At 47.6% G+C, this 19,671-nt stretch overlaps 1 protein-coding gene across 8 annotated transcripts in view; it reads left to right on the forward strand.

Annotated features, from left to right (window-relative positions):
- Window positions 1-19,671, forward strand: part of HECTD4 (HECT domain E3 ubiquitin protein ligase 4) — a 4,298,785-nt gene that overhangs the window by 1,297,188 nt on the left and 2,981,926 nt on the right. For all 8 annotated transcript variants that reach the window (XM_069619495.1, XM_069619492.1, XM_069619493.1 and 5 more), the window contains exon 29: window positions 9,586-9,761. In XM_069619495.1, coding sequence (XP_069475596.1) covers window positions 9,586-9,761 — 176 coding nt within the window. The remainder of the gene's footprint in view (window positions 1-9,585; window positions 9,762-19,671) is intronic.

Genomic DNA, 19,671 nt, shown 5'->3' on the forward strand with positions numbered 1-19,671 from the left:
TTATAATGGAGGGGGGGGGATGGATTGTTGCAGAGGAGGTGAGCGTAAAAGGGCACCAACCATTCTTTCATGTGCCTCATGGACAAGTGAGCGTCTCCTTGATTCACAAAAAAATTGAAACTATTCATGAAAGCTCTTTTGTTGCTGATGTTGATGGCACAAATATACTACAAATTGTATACTTCGGGTTGCAGCACAGTGTGGGAAAACCCCCTGTACTGTCCGGTGTCACTGGGGAATTTGTCCCGAATGTTTGCAAGGACATAGGCGGGTATTACTCGTTGAATTCGGAATCCAAGCCTCTCATAAAGCCACTGTGTAAATGAACGGTAGGCCACCAGCCTCTACCACCTGTGGAAGAGAAACACACGTACTGTATTTAAATGAACCTGATAAGCGTACAAACCTTACTTGAAAATGCACCCTGTATGCCATGGCATAGTTGCATGTACAAATGTTACTTCATGGATCAATCAACTTGGGCTTCGAAGTGTAGACATATTACAAAAGCAAACACTCATGCAATCCATAACGTTTGGGGCACAACGAAATATTGTTTTTTAGTTGAACGTGAAAGACACACAAGATGAACACTCTGATTTCCCCAAAGCGCGAGAAATGTATTCAATTGGCAGACTACCTTCATTTGGCAGTGATAGATCAAAGTTATGACAATATAGGAGACAAACATGTAATGTTAGTGGCCTCAGTGGTCAAAATGACATCCCATCTAGAGTACACTTATTCGTTACTTGAATTGCGAGGGCGAACTGTTGCGTGAAGTTCGTGCATAAGCACCATTCTAATCCTCAACACAACCTTGTGAGGCAGACTGCCCTGAAGTCATGCAGCCCGATAATGCATAGCGGTGGTGCGTCTTCTTCCGATAATGTAGGCCAAGCATCCAACGTTTTCTCGGCAGCAGCAGTTCTCCTCCTCGGTTGGCATGGCCTTGCACCGATTGCAGGTACGCCAGGTGGAAACGTCTTCCATGCAACTAGGTCCTAGCTCAGGATGCAGTGATTCGTCTTCCCAACTGGCCGATGCCACATCGTTTCTGCATCTTTCTCTATCAACTAATTCCGCCTCGTACTGGTAGGGCTGAATTGTTGCCATTATACAACAAAATTAAAATCAATAGTAATGCTAGTATAAGTATCTGTTTGCATGGGCTCTGTGCAACGGATATAGATGAACAGAGCAGAAATGAGTCACAGACACAAACAGTGAAACGATTGAAAAAGCAACTCTGATGTTGTCTGATGAGAAACGGTCTGTTTATTCTTATTGAGGAAAGAGGCATCCTGCCATTTCTGTGGAGACACGCCATTAGCTGGCGCACAGAAAACGTTGACACGAGACGTGCATTCACGTTGTGAAATGGGCCTTACGCATCTAGTAATGTCAGCTTCAGGGGCACGTGATATGATTTAGTGCCGCAGGGGCTCTTTTAGGGCGATCGATCCACGGATAAGATTAGCACAAGATGGCCGCGCCCCCCTCGTTGATTTTGCATGTGTAAAAGTGCGGAGAACTAAGGTAAGGTGCATAGGAAATGTTTTTACGATCGATCAGTTTGCTGAAAACCACATGCCCGAACGCTCGGGACAATAACATTTTTGAGCGCACTATTCCTTTAAGATCGGTAGCTGTCTGGGTTATGATGTCTTGTATAAAAATATGTTTCCTAACATCCTTGCAAAATATTACCTTATCAAAGCTTCTGTATCTACCAAATGTGGATTCTCCCTGGAGGGAATATTGAAATAGTATACTACAAATATTATTTCATTCGATTTTGTACGGGATGGAAACCTTCCTTGAGAAGTAAGTTATTTGGATGAAAGGTCTTGCCGATAACCGTTGGCCTTCCACTTTGGGACTATCTCGCTCTCTGTGTTGGGGCTTTGTGGTGCGAATTAGTGCTTATTTCGAATCTTACCTTATGGAGGACAGCTAGAAGCATCATGGATTTAAAATCATTTACCATGAAGGATGACGAAACCTCCTTGCTAGCTTTATGGTTGAAACTACTTATTAAGGAGATTGAACGTTTCCATCGTTATATTGGTTTAAATATATTGCCTCCCTTTAATTTTGCTCTTAATGCTAAAGAAATGAAAAGCAAATCTACTGTCTGGGATAGAAGTGAATTGATCAAATATCTCAATGGAAAATCTAAATACCAAGATGTTCGGCAAAAAGTCTATTTTCCTAAACCATTTGACTACTTGCTAAGAAAAACAATTGTCAATTAGCTGCTTTTATGTTCAGACTTCTCCCACAGATTCCTCATCGGATAGATATCCTCATCCAACTCTGCTACTCTGAAAATTCTTCGACAAGGGGCATAGTTGGCCTCGACTCGGCCATTGACCGTTGATCCGTCTTGCTCGGTGCTCGATCGTCTGCTCCGGACGTGACGTCAGACGTCTTATACATACTATGTCACTACACCCTTACCTCAGTTCCTTTTTTCCACTTGCTCGACACACTGCTCTTGAGGAACAAAGCCATTTACTCATCGAGTCCTCGATTCCGTTTGACGATTTCTCATCAGACCTGGTGTTTTTTCTTGTCCATGTGATGTCTGCAGCTCAAATTTCGGGGTTCAAGCGCTGCACTGACTATGGCTCCAAGATGCCACTGATCGACACACACATCTGTGTGTGGTGCCTTGGCATGGGTGTGGGAAAATGAACCTGAAGTCTCTTCGGGAGCGGGCATCCAAGCTTGTGGTGCGCCGACTGCCGTCAAAATCGCCTGCGTGGATGACCGTTCGGTCCTCAGAGGCCAAAATGAAAGGACCTACCCATGAGGAGGAGAGTAAACATTGGTGCAAGACGAAGAAGCGATTCCACTGCAGAGCCATTCGTCTTCGTCCTCTCATAAAAAGAATAGGCATCACTGACACCAACGCGGCTCTGGTTCCTGGTCGGAAGGAGGTAAGTTGTCGGCGGGGCCGACAACTCGTCAAGAGTGGGAGGATTTCAAGGCGCAGATGCTTGCAATGTTTGAAAAGGCAGCTGTAGGTGCGCCCCTGAAGCAGGTGGCTTCAGTGGCACTCGGTGACCCCGAACCCATGCAAGTACCGATACCGACGCCATTGGCGCCAGGGGAGACTTTGGGCTTGGTGCCAAAGAAGGCGGGTAAGATTTTGAAGCTGGAACCTTCCTGTGAGCCTCAGGGCTGCATCCTTCTTGATGTGCCCTCTGTGCCAAACGTTCGGCCAACGCAGACAGCACCCCTTCATCATCGAAGGATAAGCACTCTGTGCCGACTAGCGACGATCAATTCTTCGTCCCACTTTACCAGTCTGATTTCTTCAGCTCCATGGTGCACATTCTTGGTGCCGTTGGTGGGGACGATAAGGGCGATGTTGACCCTATATATGCAGGGGCTGGTGGAGTAGTTTATTTTGATGACAGGCAGACTCCTGCCTTCGGCACAGGGGCTGCATGATGCCAATGGACTAGATACATCCCCAGATGTTGAGTTGCAGCAGACTCAGCCATACACAGATGCCCATGCCGAATTTAGAGCACTAGTAGACAGAGTGGTTGACACTCTGGGGCTGAATGCTTTTGCAGTGCCAGCTCAGGACATTCGAACTAACTGATAACTTGGACGAAGGTCCCACTATGGAGAGGCACATGTCACTAAATCCGGCTATAGCCGACCCAGTCGCCTCCTTGTGGCAATGGCTTGCTCTAGTCCCCCAGTCAACTCCATTTTCACTAACAAGTACAGGCTGGCAAGAGGGGATACGTCCTTTTTGTCCTGTCACTCTTCCCCCAAAAAAGGTGGGAACTGAGGTAAGGGGCGTAGTGATGCAGTATATATTCAAAGCCTGACATCATGTCCGGAGCCGACGATCGAGCACCAAGCAAGATGGGTCGACAGCCGAGTCGAGGTCCACTACGCCCCCTGTCGAAGAATTTTCCAAGCAGCAGAGCTGGATGAGGATATCTATCTGATGAGGAATCTGCAGGAGAAGAATCCATAGAAAGAATATTATGGGGAGTAATTTCTCTGTTTTAATGTTTTATGAACTATGAACTATGGAAGATCTCAGTGCTTGGGACAATATACTTTTATGCGTTGTGCAAATTTAGGTTATGTAACGATATAGAAACTTCACGACATATCCTGACGCAATGTTAAAAGCTGAGTTTGCATTATACAAGAGGATATGGAAAGTTTGAACATAATATTGAAAATATTGGAGAAGATCAATTTTGGGCTAAAATGCATTACTGATCTCCATTGATTGTTGTCTCAGCTTCCTTTTATATTTGAGAAATATTTGAAAAAATGGTTGCATGTTTTTAATTTTGGTTTTGGATGATGTCTTTTAGGAACTTGCTTTTTGCACTATATACATGGTTTTAAGGAATTATGTTTGGCTTATGTATAGTGACAGATGAATGTGGATGTTTTACATTGTATGTAATTGGGATTTGTTTTATAATTTATAGCTTTTCTTACTGTTTATGGTATTTTGTGTAAAGGTTTTATTGTTTAAACCATAGACACAAAAAAAATACAAAAAAATATATAGTCTTGGGGACTAGCCAGCTTCCCCGGAAGAATGAGCAAAACGGGCAAGGGAAGTAAAACAAGCGGCTTTACTTATATCCAAAAAGTCAGGACATGGTTCAAAAGAAACAAAAAGAAAGATGATCCCATAGAAATCTATGGACGGAAACTTCCAAAAAGTAAATCATTACTAACAGATCATTGTAGGACAAACAAAAGAGCAGGGCCCTGAACAGCTTCTCTTCAGTGAAGGAGGCTGCAACTGCAGCAGCAGACGTCTTGTTGTACAAGTAAAGATCAACCAAGATCGACGGATGCACTCGGGACAGCGATTGCTGCAGTTAGGTGACCAAGGAGAGAGCTCTGGTCTGTTCACCAGGTGGTCCTGGACACTTACAAAGGCTCAGGAGACACGGATCCTCATGCAGGGGTTGAGACAGGTTATTTCCACTTTCCAAAGGTCGAAGCACCAACGAGGCCCTTCTTGAGATCAGGCCAGAGCAGGGCTTCACTGGGACTTGGCTGGAGGCAATGCTGGTCTGCTGCAACAGTCATCCTCTGGTCTTCAGCTGGCTGCAGTTCTTCGTAGGGGTCTTAGCTAAAATGATCTTTTGAATGGCTGCAATAGTCAACATTTTCTCTTGGATTCGGACTGGAGTCAACACCAGGACCACCAAAGGTAACGATCTGCACAATTCAAACTGGCAGTGGCTGTCCAATCATGGACAAACCAAACCAATCATGGACAGCCACTGGCAAACATTCTGGCCAGCAACAGCCACTCTGTGACTCAAATGTGGACTGTAACCAGACAGTCCAAGCCTCCACATCCAGGCACACGCTTTGAGGCTTTGTCATAGAAAAGGCGTTCCTAGGTATGGCAATTCCATATCCAAGAGGGCAAGAAGAAGGACAATGTTTAAAATACCCAAAGGAGAGGCAAAAATCTCGTGGCAGGGCCATTTTAGAGTATACTGAAAAATTATCCACTGCCACTAGTCCATCCTGGAATGTTTAGAGAAACATTCTCCCTAAAGAACCAGAGAAAGGGCAGCTTGCATGACAGGGCCTGCAACTCGCTGACCTGTCTGGCTGATGTAATTGCTACTGAAAAAGCAGTCTTCAAAGTGAGCAGTCTAATGGAACAAGAATCCAAAAGCTCAAAGGGAGCCACCATGAGATAGGTAAGAACCAAATTAAGGTCCCAGTCTGGAACAACAAAGGGAACAGGCTGAAACATATTCACAAGGCCCTTCAGGAATTGGGCCATAACCAGTATCATAAAAACCCTTTATGTGGAGACCGTTTGATCACAATGCAAGCCGTCCGGTATCTTTTGACTCTGGTGACCTGAAGGTCCGACGAGGCCAATGACAGAAGGAACCCTCCATCACTGTAAGTGGTGGGGCAGGAGATTGGGTCTACATCATGCTCTCTGCACCACGCTGCAAATCTTCTCCACATGAATGCATACAGCAAACTTGTTGACGGTATACGTGCAGCCAGTAGTACCTCCAAAACTACTTCTGAGAGATCCGAGTTGTCATACCTCATCCTCTCAAAAGCCACTCATGTAGGTTGAGCCAGTTTCGGGTGGAGTACCCGACCTTCTGACCGGGACAGAAGATCCAGAAACCAAGGCAACCAAAGAGGTGGGCAGATGGGCAAGTCCAGGAGATCAGAGAACCAAGTTCTCCTTGCCTAATCCGGGGCATTCAAGATCAGGGTTGCTCGGAGTATCCTCAACCTCCTGAGGACCCAAGGGCTGACGGGAATCAGAGGGAAAGCGTAGTGGAGATGGCAGGTCCAGTCCACCAGAAACACATCACCCAGTGCACCTCTTAATGGAAATTCGCTTGAGCAAAACTGTCTACACTTCCTGTTGTACTCCATGGCAAACAGATCCACTGCCATGGTACCCCACTTAGAGAAGACCTCTTCCAGGACTTCTTGGCACATATCCCACTTGTGTGAGACTGTGCTCTGCCTGTTCAGAGCGTCTGCCAAACCATTGTCCCTGCCAGATGCATTGCTGAGACTGACAACAGATTCTCCATGAGCCAGAACCACAGATGCATTGCCTGCCTGCAAACGGGAGGGAGCGCACGTCACCCTGCTTGTTCAGGTAGTGCATGGCCACCGTATTGTCAGTCATAATTGGGGCAGGCTTCCCTTGTAGAGAGGGCGAGAACACTTTCAAAGCCAACCTGATTGCTCGCAGCTCAAGCCTGTTTGTGCCACTGTGCTTCCATCTTTGACCAAAGGCTGCTCACCTGCAAGTCCTTGCAGTGAGCACCCCAACCTTCCAGTTACGTGGCTGTGACCACCCTGCCCTGGGACCACAGAGGCCAGAAAAGTTCCCCTGCCAACATGTTCTCGCTGCAGGCCCACCATGAGAGATTGTTGGCCAATGACCTGGACACTTTTATAATGTCTCTCAAAGTGCTGAAATACTGGGACCATTGACCCCACAGGAGCCATTGCAGGGACCACATCTGCAGTCTGGCCTCTGGCACTAGGAAAATGTAGGAGGCCGTGAGACCTAATAAAAAAGCGGCTGGAAGCCGCTGTCATCAGAAGTAGCTTACCGCCACTGGGCCTAGTTCTCACCTATCTGACCTCCAACCGGTGAACCATGGGGGAGAAATCAAAGCAGTTTCGAGGGCCTAGCTGCTTCTGGAGCGTGGGAAACGCCTCTGCCCTTAGCTGGGCTGCGGAAGCTGAGCTTTCCTGCGAAAGGTGGTTTAACGCCTATAGCCTCTCCCTCTGGAGACAAAGGACAAGGCAGGTTTTGCCAGCTGTTGGACAGCTAGGCGTAGTGACTTGGCAGCTTGCGTAGAATCCTTAAACTTTTTTAAGGACTTTAAGTTGAACAGGTGGTTCTCGTCATCAAAGGCCACGCCCATTAGCTTGCTCTGGACGTCGGTCGAGAATTCTGATGTATGCAGGTACACCTGCCTCCTTAAACGGTAGCTGTCCTCATCGAACAAGCCACACAATTTGCGACATCCAGGCGCGTCTGCAGCAACTGCCAGGCCACCTCTGTGCCATTGTCCACGATCCTCTCAATGCCCTTGCGCATTTCCCTATTGGGAATGTACTGTGCTGCTTCCCCGATGGCTGTCCACAGGCCAAAAGAATACTTGGCAAACATGCATGGTGCGTTAAGAGTCTTAGGGGCCATACTGCCTGAGGAAAATAATTTTTTGGCATAGGCGTCGACCGTCTTTCCTTACCTATCCATAGGTAGTGTAGATATGGCTGCCTGCAGCACTAGCCCCTCTGGATTGGGATGGGTGGAGAGATAGACGGGGTCATCCCACGCTGTCCTGTACCTCTTGGTAAGGTCCGAGTTGACCACGGTAGTGGTGCACGGCCTCTGCCACAAGGTGGCGATGGGATCAACGATAGCCACATTGAAAGGCATGGCCTTCTCAGTAGAGAGGGACCCTCTTCCAATATATCAATACATTCGTAGCCTGACAAAGGTAAGTGAGGAGAGGTGTCCAGGCCACTCGCATCATGGACGCTCTCAGCTAATGTAATCAAATCTGCCTAATCAACAAAGAAATCCCTGCCTCCGAACCCAGCATAAGTAGGGACGAGACCAGTGTACATGCCGTTGCCTCCGTCATCAAAAATTGTCGACATAGTGTTGAAAAGCTGTGCTCTTGACTGTGGAGCGTAGGACCTCTGGGCGCCGATGTTGACGGAACTACCATCGGTGCAGAGGGACATATCACGCTCGAGACGCACTAGATATCAACAGTGCCAGTGACCGGCCAACCATACTCTGTGCCGAGGCCGAAGGCCTTGAAATCGACAACAGTGTTGTGGTAGGGGTCACCTTGGGGTCGCCGGGTGCCACTGGAGCCACCTTAGCCTGCTGCGCCAAGGTGTCACCAATGCTGGCAGCAGCTGTCTTAAACATTGCGAGCATCTGCTCCTTAAAAGCCTCCTACTCGCCCTGGATGTCACAACGACTTAGAGACCTCATTCGATGAGTCAGATCCGTGTCTACGCCGATGGTGCCTTTTCTTTTTGGGGGAGGAAGCGGAAGAAGAGTGGCTGTGGAAATGGGGCCTCTTCTTGGTCTTTTTACGATGCCTCTCCTCCTTTTGAGGCGTAGACCCCTCCGTATCAATTTCAGACAACCTGGTGGGCGAGCGTGCTGGAGATTAAGACAGGAGCAGGCCTGCCGCGGGCTTCGTAGCCCTGTCCCGCAGTGACTTCGGGGCAGACACTGAGGCACCACACGCAGACGTCATGTGGGTCCGTGATGGATATCTTGGAGCTGCAGCGCCTAAACCCATAGACTTTGGGATTAGACATACTTTGAAACTTGCTTCAAACAATCGACAAACGTCGGTGACAAAAAAAGAATCTCGTGAGAGAACGTTCCTCTAATAGCGTGCTGTGCACGCAGAAAAAAAGAACTAAGGTACAGGGGAATAGTGACATGGTATATGTACGACGACCAATGTAATGTCCGGAGTCCACGACAACCGCATCGAAGCAAGAGTAGTCGACGCTGAGTCATGGTGCACTACGCCCCCTGTCGAAAGGTTTCCCGAGCAGCTGGCGCTGCAATAGATATCTATCTGATGAGGAATCTGCGGCAAAAAAATAATCCATTTAATATGCACTTCACTTCAAGGTGATGTGTGCAGCTTTAAAAATACAGGAAATCCTCTAAGGGAGACCTAGTGCCTGTACTGTCTAAGGAGACTGACCAGGTTCTCCTTAAGGGTTAACAAAAATACTAGAGACATAATGCTGACGGATTTACTTTTCTCCAAAAAGTCAGGGCAGAGGCAAACAATTGCAAAAAGAAAGCCTGTTCCATAGGAAGTCTATGGGAGGAAAGCAGCAAAAAGAAAATCCTTCCTAGCAGTTATACTTGCCAATTTGTTCTGCTAATGTGGTATTTCTGATTGTAGGCCTGAATTTGGGTTCATGGGTTGTAGGATGAAGCAGGGGGAGGGAGTGAGTCTCATGAAAATCATGTTTTTGAATAAATAAGACATGTGTTTTATGTTCTTGCAGAGAGAAGTTCTTTCAAGAAGTGAATTCACTTACTCCGAAATCATCACATCTCATGACCAAAACAAAAACGTTGGTTAAGAGTTTGATGAACAGAGCGGAACTGCTATTGCATGTGACCATAGCAGCACAGTCTGGTATCACAAGAAGTATATCTGGCACACCAACAGAGACACCAGGTAAGTTTATATAAATCCAGTCTGTTTTACTCTTGTGTTGTGTATATCTGTCTTTTTATAACTGACACAGAATTAAGGATGTCTACCTCAGGAGTATAACGTGTCTCTATCCATCATTTTGTGAATTGTACCAAGCTGTAAAATGTAGCTTTCCATACACCATAATTGGTTTTGCTTTGAGCATTACTTCCTTCTACTCTTAGATATATTTATCTATTAATACGGCCTCAAGCTTTGCACATGCTTTATTCTGAATGGATGATCAGTCTATGGCGAGCAGCCCATGCTGATGATATTTTCATTTACAATATATTTTTGAGGAAAGGGTGGTAATACCAGAAAATCAGTCATTCATGGCCACTATCTTGAGGAGTTTAATGTCAAGACCCTTAAAAAAAAATGTGCGTTTATTCTAACTGCTGATAATCATTTCTATTGTCTAGTGCGTTGTGACACTGCATATCAGTATCAAAGAAATACTTGAAAAAATGTTTTTCATTTGGTGCTACGTGGGAATGATGCACATTTTAAACCACAATATACTTTGCAGAAAGCGTTGTTATGGGGACCTTTAGTTCTCCCAACACAGTTCCTAGCTACTGAATGTATATGGTGTGTAGTTTTGCAATATCGCAAAACAGGAGAGTCAGGAAAGCAAAGCATGCTATGAATGTACAAAAAAAGAAAAAGGAACAAGATAACAGATATGGAGCCTCATCAGGGGTTAGGCGGTGCCCCTTAAATCCGGTGGTAACGGAATTAGCGCCACCAATACCGCTCCGCCGGATTACCAGTCGGCGCAAGTACCGGCGGACACAAAACGTACCAGGGCTATTACAGCCGGCGCCAATAGCGCTGATAATCCAAACCGCAATTAGCCGTATCACAAGTGCATGTAAGGCAGTATTAGCGCCGAAAAGCAGCGCTAATACAGCTGGGAATTATTTCCAGCTGGAGGTAAATTAACCCAGGCGCCAGAAATGAAGCCACAGGTGCACGCAATGCACACCAGAGGGCTACATAAGACACACCCATGCCCCAAACACTGTTTTCAACTCCATACTGCCATTAATTGCTGCAAGCTCGGACATGCAGCTGCTCATGCTACGCGTGGACCTTGAGATGCTGCACAACCTAGCCAGGGCACAGAGTATGGGGGTAGGGGCGAGGAGGAGGAGAACTGTCCAAGCAAGGCGATCACCCATCCTCAGGCCATCACCCTGGGCCCTCAGCAACACCCAGTTTGTCACTGTGTACGCCTCAACGGGGAGACCATCACCGAGCTGCTAACCACAATCCAGGAAGACATAGTTGGCAGGATCAATATCTGGAAAGCTGTGTCCCCACTAGTGAAGTTGGTGGCAGTCCTGCAGTTCCTGGGGACAGGCACCTTCCAGCTATCTGTGGTCATGATGCACCCTGTGCCCGCTATTCAGGTTCCACCCACGATTCCATGGTCCTACGCAACAGCACACTGCCAGGATACATGGAGAGGCACTGAGGACAATGGACGTGACTAGTTGGTGAGTACAATCTCCGCCACATATGCACAGTGAAGCACCAGACCAAAATGGTGTTGGGGGTTTGTTGACACTGACAAGAAGCATGTCATAACAAGTGGATGCACTAGCAGCACCCAGCCAGCACCTGCACCTTCGACAGGGAGCATGCACACATCTGACACATCTGACACACCTGGACACACAGTGATGTACACACAACGCTGCCATTACAACAACAAACATGACCACATGTACCACAATGCATCAGCAGTGCGGTACAGCACAGATCCCCACAGCAGCACCCAACAGCAGGCCTGCCAGTGCCACAGCCATGTGCCCACGTGCAGCCATCTGGAACACGCCACTGAACAACCGACACTGGGTGCATGTGCAGCAAAGGTATGCATGTCGCCATTCACAAAAGCTGCACAGACACCATACATACACATTGGATGGGTGGGGATATACACATGACGGCCAATGCCCCGGTACAGTGTGAGAGCATACCCATGTATTAGAGAAGTGACTGTGTGTATGCCACACCATGCAGGTGACTGTATATCCACAGCTGGTGTGGCTGATGACACCACCTGTGCGTGACACAAGTACACTGAGCGAGACCGCCTACAACCATGCCCACCGCCGGACCCGTGTGTGCATTGAGTGCACTGGCAGAGCTCTAATGTACGCCCCTGACAAAATTGGCAAAATTGTGCTGGTGTGCGCAATGCTACAGAACATTTGCCCGAGGAGAAATGTGCCACTAACCCCTGACGCGGACATTCCAGACCCAGACGAAGACGCAGATGAGCAGCATGAGGCAGGAGCCAGAGCAGCCACTCCAGGGATGACGTGAGGGAAGGGAGACTGGCCCGGCAGGCACTAATTGACAATTTATTCTAGTACAATACCCTGCCTCAGTCCACTTCCAGCACTGTGAATAAACTGCACATGAGCACAATCGGGAATTCCCATGCATGAATGATTTTCAACAAACTTTAATCTTACTTGTGTACCAACTATCCCTCTTGCCCCTGCCCACCACCAACTCCCCAGCACACTATCCACCCTCCCACCTCCTCGACCCCGTACCCGCCACAAACTCCCCAGCACACTATTCCCGCCCATCAAGTCCACGGCATGGCCACTCAGGCCAATTGTTGTCATGTCTATTACTATGGGCGTGGCTTCTTCCCCCTGACGCCCAGTGATCTGGCGCAGGGGCTGGGACATAGGTGTGCTCTGCTGGGATTCCCCTGTTGGCGTTGTCGACAGAGAAGGGATGGAGTTGGTTCCTTGGAGCTGTTGGCATTGAAGCTCATTGGTTTGCCTGATGGCCTCTACAAGAGCAGAAATGCCCTCTATCATTTTCCGCACTTTTTGCCCAAATACCATCAGTACGACAGGTACTTGCAGTTGTGACCCTCCAGATCCTTGCATTGTCCCTCGCAATCCTATGTGTTGCCCCATGTATGCTATTGCAATCGTCTGCAAATGCCTTGACTGGATGTGGCCGATGGACTTTATCTCCCTTTGTCTTTGGTCCATGTCCCCCAGCCTCTGCATCAGAATGCCAATTGTAGCTATAGGCTGTTGTGGTGAGGGTATGTGCTGAGGGGGTGCACATTAGGCGTGGACCTATCGACAGGGGAGCCAAGTGAGGTGGTGTCAGTGTCTGGCTCTGGTTTATGCATGCGCCAGCAGCGTGGTGGGCTCTCAGGTGTGGTGGTCTGCTGGCGGAGACTGCGCCCAGGTGTTGGTGGCACTGCTGCATGATCTGCATCAGGGCTGCTGTCTCCCTGTGCCTCTAGGGCCACTGGACTGGGGGCGTGTCCTCCATGGTTGTGACCACAGCTGCAGACTTGTGCTTGGCTGGGATTGGCGTGCTCCTGTGATGCTGAGTGTCTTGTTGTGACTTCCACTTTTGTATGGCGTGTCTGCCACTTTGCGGGGGTTGTGGGGTATGTGTGCCGGGACGTCACACTCAGACGTGCCAGCTGCCTCTTTGTCCTCTGATGCCTCTAGCATTGCTTGTGCGCCTATAGGAGACATAGGAGATGGAGTCAGGTCTCATTCCCCCACTTGTTTTGGCATTCATGGCATTCAATACATGGTGATGAGTAGGTCCCCGGGCAATTGGGCTGATGGACATGGTTGGTCAGGGGCAAGTGGATACACAATGATGGTGACTGGTGCAGATATGGGGCGGTGGGTGTCACATCAGGTGTTTGCATTTGGCCTGTGTGTGGGATGGCAAGTTGTTGCTGCTGGGGCAGATGTTCTTTGGCATGCATGCTTCTGATCCCCATGCACACACGCCGCCTCCGCAGGTGCCATTTAGTTTGGGGGGTGCTTGCGGGGGTACATGGCACTGGCCAGGTCTCAATAAAGGGCACTGTTGTGCTCCCACCATGGGTGTGTGGTGCATTGTACTAGGATGGGTCCCTTGGCTGCCCTCACCACTGCTCTGACTCACAGGGGTGGTCTTGGTGCACTGGCACATGGATACTGCGGTAGGCGGCAGATGTGGCACCCACTCACAGCTCCATGTCGCATTCCCGGCACTTGGGTCTGTCCACTGGGGCATCCTCTGCTAGGCTGTCATTGTTGCATGCACATGTGTTGAGGGAGAGAGGGAGGGGTTGAATCACCTTCTGCCTCCTGGTTGCCTGCACACGCCTCCGCACCTCCAACTCCCTTGATGGCCTCCATGTCTAGCACAGAGCTACACTTCTCCTCCCATGCGGTTAGTGCAATTGGCGCCACAGTCCCTCCGCCAGTGTCCATGCTCTCGTGCCGGTGCTGGGGCAGCAGTTCCCAGAACCTGACCCGGAGGTCATTCCAGCATTTCTTGCTCATAATGTGCCAGATGGTTGTCCGGCATTGTGCAGATGTTTTTCGCTCACTGGACCCATAGAGCTCATTGTGGTGTGCTACCACCTCATCAGTGAGCACCAGCAGCACCCCATCACTGAATTTGCGCTTGCGGATTCGAGCTTGGCAGCCTTTCCTCTGACCCTCTCCTGCAACATTCTATCTGGTTTGCTGGTCTGGATGTCTACAGGAAGCTCTGATATTTAATGGATTGTTATTTTCAAAATGGCTGGCAATGGACAACGGTGCTATTTGCACTGAGTTTTTCTGCACTATCCACATAGGATGGCAAGAGACAATGCCGTGTTTCGGCACTATTTCCGCCAGGCACAAATAGCGTAACCGCCGGAGCTTGATGTGTGTGCCCGAAATGTTGTGATGCAGCGCTATTTGCACCACGGGTCACAGCGGTAACCCTAACGTTTTTTGATTATGATGCTAGTGTGTTGTACATTTTTTTTTCTTTTCATTAAGTTAAAACAACCTTTCACAACAGTTCATCACTTCCATCAGAGATCATTATTATATTAATTATTGCACCACAATTTCTAAAACCAATTCCACAGCATAAAACTACTTCCCACAGCTAGGAGAAAAGAAAAAAAAGAATATCAAAAGAAAAAAGAAGGAACAAAAAAAAGAAGGCGCTAATCATGGAGCCTTGATTATTTATTATTTTTTTTAATTGTTGGTGCATTTGGAAGTACCTTGTCAACCTTTCACACTAGATATGATTAATACAATAAAAACAGAAAAGGAATACAATAATTTTCTTGTCGTAACACTAATATTATTTGATCATTCAACTACTTCCTAGGCTCAGTGATTTTATAACATAAAATATGAACATTGTCTACCTTCACACTACATATTATTCATAATACAATAACACAGAAAAACAAAACAATTATTCACTTATCAGAATACTAAAAGTTGATCATTGAATTTTATAACTCCGTTAATTCCTGGACTGTTCCTCACCTAGGGCCTGATTTACAAAAAATGTTACCACAGTATTAGAGTTGGCACAGATTGCACTAGAATTACTTGCTTTCAAAATAGCATTATGCACATCCTCCCGCTCAAATTCAAGGGACCAGCTAGCATCTTTCCAATACTGTAGATTGTCTTCTTTAACAGTACTATCGGCATACAATTTCTGGAGGTGGCCTTCTGGATTTGATTTATTTGCCTTGCTATCTGTGGTAACTCTAGGCTTTGTCAATTATTTGTAGAACATTGGACTGGTTTGTTATTATTTTATTTGTTATGATATGGCTTAACCAAGCTAACCTTACATAAAAAGAAATAAGAATGCAATAAGAGAATTTAGTCAAAATACAAACGATTTTTCTGTCAGACACAACTATTCTAAGATCAGCTTATAAAAACTGCTCGTTTTTGTTAAAATACACAATATATAATTAAATAGGCAAAGCAAACTTTAGCATTTTTGTACTATTTCTTTTATCTGCACCACATCAGCAAATCCTAAACATTTTAACACTGCACTGATTGGAGAGGTTTTGTGACCACTGACCGCCCTGTGCCAAAATTCGTCAGTAGTTAACATGATATCGTTATGAACAAAACAGCTAAACAATCAGCATATTGCGTCCTCTGGTGAGATTTCATTAACATAACATTAACTCTCGAGACTGTGTGGTATCCATCTCTTTAGACAACGCACACATTTTTAGTTCCAAAGTTTTTCCTGATCTTACATATAGAAATTGGCCGGTGAGGACAACATTTAGCCTAAATCAAATTTAGCCTACATCTCTGCCTATCCCCTGATCTTCCCAGATGAGGTTTCCATCACTCCTTTCCTGGGGTAACACTTGGAAAAGCTGGTCATCTCCCAGCTTAATCTTCACACTGAATCTATTGGTTGCTTCCATGAACATCAGTCTGGCTTCAGAGGCGCCAGAAGCACAGAAACTGCTCTCCTGAACATCTGTGAAGACCTGCTCTCCTACCTTGATTGTAATACCTCCTGTGTCCTCATCTTACTTGATCTCTCTTCTGCCTTTGACACAGTCAACCATGCTATCCTACTCAACCGTCTCCGTGATAACCTGGGTATCACCGATCAGGCCCTGTCCTGGCTGACCTCTTTCCTCTCCGATCGACCCTCCCAGGTCCAACCTGGGTCCTTCCTCTCCTCTGTCTCACTCTCTACCTGTGGTGTTCCCCAGGGGTCTAACCTCTCTCCCTGGCTGTTCAACCAATACCTGGCCCACTGCATTGCCGCTCTCTGACCCAACTTTCAGTGCTATGCGGATGACACTCAGCTAATTTTCAGGGTCCCCTCTGCCACCTCCTCTCCTTCCCTCATCTCGGACTGTCTGTCTGCTATCCAGGAGTGGTATGCTGCCAATGATCTCGGCCTTAATGCCAGTAAGACTGAGATTCTCCTCATCGGCACACCTGCTCCCTCCTTTCCTGTCACTCTCTGGCCGGCCTCTCTTGGCCCTCTTCCTGCTCCCACCCGTGAGGCTAAAAACCTCTGGGTCATCTTCGACTCCACACTCTCCTTCTCGCCTCACATCCCCGACGTCTCTAAGAAGACCCACTACCAACTGTACTCAGAGGTATTCCTCCTTTCCTCTCCTTCCCCCAGAAGCTCACTGTCTCCCAAGTACTGGTTCTCTCTAGGCTGGACTACTGCAACAGCCTCTTTCTAAATCTGCCTGCTTCTACTCTCCTCCCTCTGCAACTCATCCAAAACAGGACTGCGAGACTTGTCCTTGGTCTCAAGCCCAGGGATCGTATCTCTCCAGAACCGAAATCTCTTCACTGGCTCCCAGTGGATGCGAGGATTAAGTTCAAAACCCTCTACTTTGTCCACATGGCCTTCCGGGTGCTCACCCCCTTCGCTTCTCCGCCTCCCATTCCCTCAGGGTCAGCCGCTTCTCCAAGCAACGAGTTAGTGGTAGATATCTTTCCTTGGCTGGGGCCTCCCTCTGGAGCAGCATCCCTGCATCTCTGAAACTTGAGGAGAACAATCTCTGGTTCCGGAAGCACCTCAAGACCTTCCTCTTTGCTTCTGCTTTCTCTCTTCCTCTCCCCTGCTGAACTCCCGGTTGAAATTGAAACTGCACTGGTCACCTGGGTACCCTCTGACCTCGGGCCCAGGTCCCCTCCCCGCCAGTTGCACTTCTGCACTGGTTGCCCCCCTGGAAACCCTTGCACTCGCGGTCTGTTTCTGTATCCTTACAGTCCCCTACCAGCACTTGACACTTGATATCTACACTTACCCTTGCCACCACCTGGCCTCCCTTTTTATTTTTTATTTGTTGTACTGTGTGATTCCCATATACTGCACTGCCCCCTCCTTTTTCCACCTCACACTTTTCCCCCCCACGCATTTGTGAGATCTCAATGTCACCTGGCCTAGTAAGATCGTTGTCTGGCTTCCCTCTGTTCCCCTTCCCTTTCCTCATTGCGCCTTGAAACACTTGTGTGTAGGCGCGTTATAAATGCCATATCATATCATATATCATATAACTGTGTTCTTGTCATGATCTCTGCTTCCAAAAGGTCAGGGTTTTCCCAACTCCCTTGGAAGCAGATCCATAACCCAGGTTCCGAGTGCCAACCAGTCCCAATTGGGACCTTTTGGACCCAGTCCTGGCACCAGTGGCACCAGGCTCATAAATATGCCCAGTCCCAGCGCTGGAAGCGCCGGGCTCATAATGCTTGGGTGGACTTACCTGCAGCAGACCATGCTGCTTACTTGCCTGCCAGTTGAGCCTCTGATCCTCTTCTGTTTAGAACTACTTTTCCTGTTGGGTGGGGCTGGAGCCACTCCCTAGATTCAGAACACTGGAACTCTTCTGGAAAGCAGGAACTCTTTTCTTACCTAGGCGTGGCTGTGGAAGGAGACACCTAAGCACTACAGGAGGCTATTTAAACCACACCCGATGGATGAATCTTGCTTTGCGTTATTCTGCATCCTCTGCAGCAGAACGCTCATCGTGTCTTCTGCATCTGATCCTGGGCCTAAGGAAAAAGGCTTACCATCCTGAATCCAGTCTTCAGCAACACCTATAAAGACAAGAAAGAACAGGTTAGCATTACGGTCTTCAGTGACAGCTCTTCACTTACCTGGTCCATCGGCTGTCACCAACGCCTCGCGCTGCATTCCGGCATCTGAAAGACAAAGGCTTACCTACTCTTCGTGCGCTCCGGAGGTCTTCACACTGCATTCCGGCATCTGAAAGACAAAAGCTTACCAACTCTTCGCACGCTCCGGAGGCCTTCGGCGCTGCATCCTGCATCTGAAAGACAAAACAAGGTGCGTTTAAAAACATTTGGGAACTTTAATACTCACGTGCCATTACTCCTTTCCACATCTAACCAAGTGGGTATTCCGGCACCCTGCAGCCGCTCCGAACTTGTACCTGCAAAATAAAAAGACAGAGCGCATCGTGAAGCAGGCAATAAGCGCTTACTTACGTGCTTCCCGGCGCTTCTATTCATCACCTTGGCTCCATCTTCAACTCACTTCAGCCCGTCATCCGCCATCGCCGGAACTCTGCAAAACAAGAAACATCATTACTAAAGACTTTAAAGACATTAGATTTACTCGAAACTTACCGTTCGTGCAGTAAACGACGGACAGCAGTTCTCTGAAGTCAAGAGGCCTGCTCCCCTTATCCAGTGAAGAAACTGGTTACAGCACCCTGCCCCGAGGCAGATGGAGAGCACAGCGTTCACTTACCTAAGGTGAGAGCGTTAACCTTTGGGGTTCTACAGGAGAAGAGAAAGGGAAGAAGAGAGAGACATTCAATAACCCAGTTCCTTAATCCCATATTTTCTATCTGCAGACATTTTACCCTTCGAGTCAGACATACAGTGCACAGAGGTCCAGCCCAAAGAGCCAGCCGTGTGTTACACATCACCTTTGAAGATACGGTATACGCCCAGTCAAGACCGGCGCCTCTACGGGAATCAGGTGAGCGTTACAGTTCTTCAATAGGGGTTCAGAGACTTTACCAGGTTTTTGGCCCTAAAGGTTTGTATGCCTGGCTAAGGCTCGAATACAGAGTAGATCATCTCATTTTAGTTATGGTTTTTGACCAATCTGCAGCAAAAAATAATTTCTTAGCTTTTGATGGTTCATACAATAGGAGCTGCTTCATGAAAATATATTTTGCCATTTTATTATCTGCGAAAATACGGAAGCTCTCTACTTTTTCTGAGACTTAGTCCCCTCTCAGCTCATTAAGTGGTGAGGATCCAAGATGGCCTTATACATAGTTAACGCTTTACAGTGATACCATCCCCTAATGGAAACCAGTGGCAGTTCAAAGCGTATCACTGATATGGGGGGACACTGTTCGGCAAAGCCAAGACTTGTTTCGATATTAACGACTCAATAGAGTCCCAGTCAAAATCTGAGTAAAGGCTTCAGTTCAAGACCATGGAGAATTGCTGGAACAATCTTCAGTCTATAATAGTCTACCAGGGGACAAACTGTATATCTACAGTATCTTGTTTAAGCTACTTTAATTGGGCCAGACTCTGCC

The sequence above is a fragment of the Ambystoma mexicanum genome, chromosome 10, assembly GCF_040938575.1.
Source record: "Ambystoma mexicanum isolate Mex_15411 chromosome 10, UKY_AmexF1_1, whole genome shotgun sequence".
In the NCBI taxonomy this organism is placed as follows: Eukaryota; Metazoa; Chordata; class Amphibia; order Caudata; family Ambystomatidae; genus Ambystoma; species Ambystoma mexicanum.